We start from the raw sequence: 7,603 nt of genomic DNA, 5'->3' as shown, positions 1-7,603 counted from the left end.
CTGAGCTAAATCCCCAGCCCCGCTTTTTTGTTCTTGATCGTAGGCATTCTGATGGGGATGAGGTGGAATTTCAGAGTTGTTATGGTTTGCATTTTCCTAATGGCTAAAGATAATATTTTTTCATGTACTTACTGGCCCATTTGTACTTCTTTTGAGAAGTGTCTATTCAGTTCATTTTCCCATATTTTTACTGGGTCATTTGTTTGGGGGAGGTTAATGTTTTTCACCCTTTGTATATTAGAATGTGTGTGTGTGTGTGTGTGTGTGTGTGTGTTCTTTATATATTAGTCCCAATCAGAAGAGCAGCTGAAAAAATTTTTTCCCATTTTGTAGGTTATATTTTCACTCTGTTGATTGTTTCCTTTGCTGTGCAGAAACTTCTAATTTGATATAATCCCATTTGTTGATTCTTGATAATATGTCCTGTGCTGTGGAGTTCTAAACAGAAAGTCTTTCCCTGTGCCTGTGGCCTCAAATATTTCCCCTGTGCTAATTCACACAATTTTAGGTACTTTGGAGAAGTATCCCACCACATTTTTAACAAGACTTCTCCTTGTGGGATTGGGTGTAACTACATTGCCCCACCCCATTTCTTGCACCAAACTCCTGAAACTGGACCATTGTGGCACGGTTATTCCCATGAGATCAGAGGCCTCACCTTTCATTCAGCAGTAGGTAATTTAGTGTTACTCACTGAAATCAAATATAGATCATGGAACAAAACTGACAATTTCTCTGCAGGGTACTTGGCCTATGATTGCCAGAGATTAGGGAGTGAGAATGTAGGGTGAGTACATACATGTCCGAGCACCCAGGGTAGACTCGCAGTGCGTTTGAGAAGTATTGGAGTGTATCAGCCAGTGCTCACTAGAGAAACAGATATAACACAAGGTACACAAATATATATGAATTTACAAGATTGGCTTACAACGGCCATGCAGAGCTGGATGAAGAAGCGTGCAGAGCATGTCTGCACACTGGAGACCGAAGGATCCAGTCGAAGGTCTAGAGCTCACGGCAGTGTCCCATGCAAGTCCGCTATCAAGAGGCCAATGGGTCTGCAACAGAAGCTGAAGAGTCACTGCTGGAAGCCAGGAGATGCCGTCTTTCTTTCTTTTCCCTTCATACCATCCAGGTGACAAGCCATCCCAGGAGTGGGCCTTCCACACCCTAGGCTGTGGAATTGTGAGAAAGCTTAGTTAAACTCCTCCTACGCAAGTGGACACAATCAATAAGCCATCGCATGGAGCATTGGAACACCTACTGACCTAGAGAGGAGAGGGCAGAAACCATACTAGCTGTTGGCTCTGCCATATACTACCTATCTAAGCTTGGGTAAATGTCCTCAGTCCTGTAGGTCTGCAGTTTTGTCAAAAAGTAACTAATATCAAGAAAAGTTCTAACAGGAAGTTATTCTGACACTTTGCTGTATGGATGTGGCATTTCTGTGATGCTGATTGCTAGAGACTCCTGGTATCAAGTACTTACTATTTAGTGCTCTCCATTCTAGAGCAGATGAGGAAGACGGGATGGGCAGCTGTTCTGAAGTTCAGGCCACTTAGTTTAGCAGCAGGGCCTGGGAACAAGTACAAAGGTAACTGAGGAGTGATGACTTCCTTCAGGGAGCAGACGGCCTAGAACTGCACTGCCTGGTGTGGCAGCCACAGCCGCAGGAGCTCCCCGGTGCTGGAAGAGTGATGACTCTGAAAACAAAAAGTGTAAGGTTTAAGAGGTTAGCAGAAAAAGGTATAAAAACATCTCTCAATCACTTGGTTACATTGATTACCTATTGAGATGATAAATTTTTATTAGGTTAAATAAAATATATAATTAAAATTAATTTTACCTATTTCGTTTTAGTTTTTTTAATGTGGCTGCTAGAAAAATTATGATCATGTATCATATTTCTTTTGGGAAGTTTTGATCTAGAAAATAAAACAGAAATAGTGTTTAAGTGTGAGGGCTTTTCTTAGGAAATTATAAAAGGGAAAGGAGGGAAATTCACCCCATCTATAGAACACAGTACCCGAAAAATACCTAGACGCACCGTGCGTCCGGGTGAGGAACCAGACTGGTTGTGTGACTTTCGTCAATGCGGAAGTTGCTTAATCACTGAGGCACACCTCAGTTTCCTTACCTATGAAGTCGGGATGATACTGGGACCTGCCTCATAGAACTGACAGAATTAACGCAGCTGGGGCTGGGGACTTAGCTCAGCGGCACAGCGCCTGCCTGGCAAGTGCAAAGTCGCAAGTTCGATTCCCGGTACAGGAAAAAAAAAAAGAATTAATGCAGCTGAACCACTCCCATCAGGGCCATGCAGGAGTGGCTGGTATATGCAGTGTGAGCTCCAGAACCATTTGTCACTACCTCCCATCCCCACACAAGCTCCAGGATGACAGCGATTGCTCTTCTGGGCTGTCTGCTCCAGAGCCAGAGCTAGCACAGGACCTGGCAATAAACACAAGCCACAAAATACTTGACGAATGCAGAGTGTGTAGGGAGCTGCACGCATTCAATAGCATCGGAGTACAGCCTCAGAGGGAGTGGACAGCAGGAGAGCACGACATGAAGGGCCTGGCTGAGCGGCCTGCCCACTGCCCCATTCCAGAGTCACAACAGCCAATAAAAACAGCTGAGAGAGGAACAGCAGTCCGCACTTTTCTAACCACACTCTCCCTTCACAGTGTGCTTTCACATTCCAGTTCGCAGTCTATAGGGTAGACAGTGAAAACATCAGAGGCAGCCCGCCAAGTTTGTTAAAGGAAGAATCAAGCCACAAGAACCAGGAGCTGAGGAGTCTTGCAAAGGCTCGGTGCTGGTGAGACAAGCAGAGGTCTTAGTTATCTTTTATTTTAAGTATTTTCTAGCTCTGTTTTTACCATGAGTATATGCTATTTTATAGTCTAGGGAAAAGCATGTGGGAGAGGGTAAGAAGTTAGTCCAGACGGAGTCATAATTCACTGTGCAGCCGGACTCAAACTTCCTCAGGGGGCTGGAAAACATCTGATTCCACAGGCTCCAAGGGATTACGTTGCACAGAGTCACTCTAGAGTGGCTGATCTTCCTCTGGGCCTTGAAGTCTGGAAAACCTTCAAATCCTTCATTTCTTTCTTCTTAGCAATTTGAAATGAAGATTCTTCATCTTTCTATGCATAGGTTTCTAGAATGTAAAATTAAGAGACAAATAGTACCCACTTCACAGGTTTTATGAAGCATTAAACAAGGAAAGTAGCTATCATCATTTGTAAGCTCAACCACAGCCTGAACATTCTCTCCACCCTCGGATCCAGCAGGGCGCAGCCAGCAGAGACCTGACACCTTCTGTCCTCCAATAGATCGCTGAGGCCAGTAGAGTAGCTGAGCCAAAAGTCCTATCTGGGTATTCTTGGTTACTAATTAATGAATCAGCTGGACTGAACTGCAGTATTTACCTCCTAAGAAATTCATGTGTTTCCTCCAAACACTTTACTTCTTAAAGACAAAGCTATACTGAACAGAGTTCATTCTTCAGCTTCTGAAATTCAAAGCCATCCTCATAAAGAAATGAAGAAGACGAAGGCAGCGTACTCTTCCACCTCAAACACACACTCCTCCGGAAAAGCAGAGCGGGAGCTGAAAGACACACGCTCGTCTCCTTGTGCTTTGAAGAGCATGACACTGGTAGGCAACAAAGAGATCCAGGGTTTTCTGGATGTGGCAAGAGTGGAAGGAAGAAGAGGCTGGGATGGACAAAGAACAAGCTAGAAATAAAGCCCAAATAAGCAGGGGATTTTCTGAGGCTGGAGCTCTGAGGAAAGTGCAGTGTCAGCCACTGGTCAAGCGTGCAAAAATCCGAAGTGCAAAGCACCAATCGAAGACTGGAATAAGGTGAAGGACCTGAGACCAAGAAGGAAATCAAGGAGGAATACGTCGAAGACACAGTTTTTGCAGCCACTTATTCAACAAATATTTGTGAAGCACTCACTTTGTGCTAGAGATTCAATAGAAAATAAGGCAAGCAAAAAAGAAATCCCTGTGTTGGGGGGCGTCCTGGTCCCTTTCTTCATCACTAGGACAAAATGCCCAACACCTATGACTTAAAGGAGGAGAGGTTTGTTTTGGTTTACAGTCCAGGCATGGTCAGCTGACTCCAGCAAAAGTGGCCCAGCGGGAGGGCCTGGGCGGAAGAACGCGGCTCACCTCATTGCTGTCGGGTAGCAGGAAGAGAAGGGAGCCAGGAGGGAGAGCAAAGCTCCAGGTCCCACTCTCAGCTGCCCTCGCCTTCTGACTATGCCACACCTCCTAGAAGCAGGCTCGGCGATCGCGCACTTGTATTCCAGTCTCTTGCAAAAACCCTGGCTGTGAGTGGAGGAGCCTTTGGAGAGTGCATTTCCCCAGTCTTTCTTTGTCTGGCTCGTCTATTCTCTGCTTCCTGGCTGCCAGGATTGGAGTAGCTCTCCTCCACCTCACCCTCCTGCCATGATAGTCCCACCTTGCAGCCAGCCAAGCGTGGACCAAAATCTCTGAAAGCAGAAGCCAAAGTACACCCCTCCTCCTTTAAGTTTTGTGTGTCCAGTGTTTGGCCCCACCAAGGGGAAAATGACTGAGAAATGTTTTATAAATATCTGTTGACTAAAGGAATAAAATCACAGCTCAGAAAACCAATACTTAAGTGCTTTGCCAAGGTCCTATAGCAAGCAGACTGTAAATCTCAACCTAGCAATTAGCAACCTAATTGCTACTAAAAACATTTTTGTTCCTCTCCATTGTTTAAAGATGCAGGATCAAATATCTGGCACATCCCACTCCCAGGCAGGGCAAAAATCCAAGGACTAGGCCACGTTGTTGCCCACCTCCGAAACCTGCTCCCCGTCTGTCCCTGGAAAGAAATATCCCATGTCTAGGATACTGTACTCCAGTGCACTTTGTCGTGTGTTTCTTCTCCCATAGGTTTGAAGAAGAGCTCAGATCTGGAAAAAGCCCTTGCCACTGCAGCTCTGATTTTCAGAAACTTTTCTGACCCTGATGGCAAACTTGGAAAAGCTGCTGCAAAAAATCTGCTGATGGCCCAATTTGGGAATTTCACAAAGGTAGGAAAATTAGGGACACAGCTAGTGGCTGGCCCAAGAGCCAACAACTATAGTTCAAGTACCCAACAAATCAACAAATGTTTACTGATCCCTACTCTGTACCAGGCAGTGAGCTGAGCACCAGATTTAATGCAATAAACAAGCTAACAATCCAGTAAATATGCTGAAAAAGCAAGTAGAAATATTTAAAGGCATGAAGGAGAACAGGGCATGCAATGAGAGAGTAAAACAAAGGGACCATTTTGGGGCAAGTGATCAAAAACAGGAATGCTCAGAGTTAACTAGGCAAAAAGTGGGGAGAACGACAGACTCACAGGCTCAGAGGCAGGGCAAAGACCCAAAAGGTGAGCACATTGTTGGTACGAAGGCAGGAGGAATAAGCCATTGTGAAAGAGAAGGCTGGAGAGGTCAAGAGAAGTGACACTATACAGCCAGAGAGCAGGGCAAGGCCAAAAGTGGTTTCCACGTCCACGTGGAGAAACCACACTAACTAGCGTGCAAGCAAGGGGTGGGTCAGCGAAGGAGTAACTGTGGAGAAGCAATCCAAACAAAAGAGGACGAGGGCTTGGGCTCGAGTGGTGACGATGGAGGAAAACAGACGTGTCGGAAAGACATTCGGAAAACAGAATGAGCAGAAGCTGAAAACCGAGTGGCTGTGACGCTTGAAATACAGGAGGAGACATACAGCCGGGATGCGCCGGCTTCTAACTGAGGGGAGAGATGAGTGGTGGTTTCCTTCCCAGAATGGGCCAAGCCTGGAGGACACGCAGGTCTGAAGGGGGCGGGGCTGACTCCCACAGAAGAGGTCAGGCTTGAACCTTTCAGGTGGGAAAGTGAAGACACCAGCAGGATGCGTGGGTTGAAGGTCCAGACGTCCGCAGACGTCCGTGTTCGAAGTACGGAACTAAGAGTGGGCGGTACATGAACAGTTGCTGCAGGAAAGGGACTAACCTGCTCACCTCGGGACACACTTCCCCAACCTCCACCACGTTAGCACCCTGCGCAGCATTAATCTTGCATCTGCCTACAGCGTTCATTATCATTTCCTTCAAACTTTTCCTTATCTCTATACTTGAATAAGTTTGTTTATAAGGACACTTTATCATCTTTTGCATGTTAATTTGGTGGATAAAAGTGGAAGATCATAGTAAAAGACTGAATACATAACTATTCATTCTTATTTAATATTTATTTTTACATCATCTCATCAGTGTCTGTCCATAGTTTAGAAAATATTGGCCTGAGGGGATGAGCCAGAAGAAAAGGCTTCATGTGGGCCTAAACCACCAACATCCATCAGTGGATAGAGCAGGAAAAAATACAGAAGTTGTCTCTAAGTTTCTAGTATGTTCTGAGACATCAAAAGACAATTATGCTCATTATGTACACACTTGTGCATATACATGTGCATACACACACTAGCAGCTTTAGTGTACTAAGTTACATAGGAAGTCCTAAACAGGGAGGAGCTAGAGCAAGGGCACAACTTCTCATGAATCTATGATTATTGCAGGTGTGTGTCTGTGCGGTAACACACATAAAATAATTGTAAAGAAATGTTAATAAGGGTTAGCTGTCTTTGGGGTGAAAGGTTATGCTTACATTCTTTTAAAACTTTTTTCTAAAAAAAAGTTTTTTTTTATACGTGCATCACTTTTGAAATATTTTTAAGGAAAGACTATTTGGGGCCATAAATATTATGGTGAAAAGTTTTAGGGAGTCTTTAAAGAAAGAACATGTTAATAAATCTTGTACTATTTCCCTGCATCTGCATCCAAAATAAATGGCATATCCCAGACAGAAAAAGCGCCCCTTCCTTGCCTAGTGGCTCAGAGAACCTTCAGAGGGCTTTGAAAAAGTGTGGAAATAGGGACCTACCAAATCCATCATCTTGATACAATGCATCTCCCTTTTTGAGAGCATCGGTGGAAAACGTTAAACTAGCCCTTAGCAGAGGAGCCTGCAGCCTGCTGTCCCTCAGCATAGGCTGGGCCTGGGAGAGGCAGAATCTCTGCAGCATACACACGTGGGCTCAAGAGCAAGGCTGTCCTGCTTGAGACAAGCTGCCCCAGAAGGCAGAGCCGTATTTCAGGGACCTGAGAGGGCAGTCATGCTGGGACAGCCTCAGGATCAGTGGTGGTCGCTTACATGCCAAGCTTGTAGAGAAATGTCAGGATGCCACCTTGCCCCACAGCCAGCTCTGTGAGATGCACTCGGGCAGCTGTATGCATGCCAGTCAGTTGTGAAGGCAGCAGAGCTCACTTCACTCCCAGCTGGGCTCTCACCTAAATCCCCTTGCAGGGATCTCTGGTGAACTGCACTGGACCTTCCAGCTGAGATGTAAGGGACATCTCATCTTCTCTTTTCTCACCTCCTCTCCCTGAAGGGGACATCTTCCTCATGAGGCTGAACATAATTCAGGGGTTCCTCACACCTATCACCAGCCAGATATAATAGGGTCGTACCTGCAGGTCCTACTGAGAAGATACAAAAACAAAGTGACTTGTCATACCCCAAGAGGACTGGACCTC

The 7,603-nt window shown here is 45.5% G+C and overlaps 1 protein-coding gene across 1 annotated transcript in view; it reads left to right on the top strand.

Moving 5' to 3' along the window:
* The window catches only part of Sntn (sentan, cilia apical structure protein), a 23,061-nt gene that overhangs the window by 3,757 nt on the left and 11,701 nt on the right, over window positions 1-7,603 (top strand). Inside the window, exon 3 of the mRNA XM_013506948.1 lies at window positions 4,933-5,072. Coding sequence (XP_013362402.1) covers window positions 4,933-5,072 — 140 coding nt within the window. The remainder of the gene's footprint in view (window positions 1-4,932; window positions 5,073-7,603) is intronic.

The sequence above is a fragment of the Chinchilla lanigera genome, unplaced genomic scaffold, assembly GCF_000276665.1.
Source record: "Chinchilla lanigera isolate Chin_1 unplaced genomic scaffold, ChiLan1.0 scaffold00116, whole genome shotgun sequence".
Lineage (NCBI taxonomy): Eukaryota > Metazoa > Chordata > Mammalia > Rodentia > Chinchillidae > Chinchilla > Chinchilla lanigera.
Note: the sequence above shows the minus strand (reverse complement) of the source record. Positions and strands in the feature narration are given on the sequence as shown.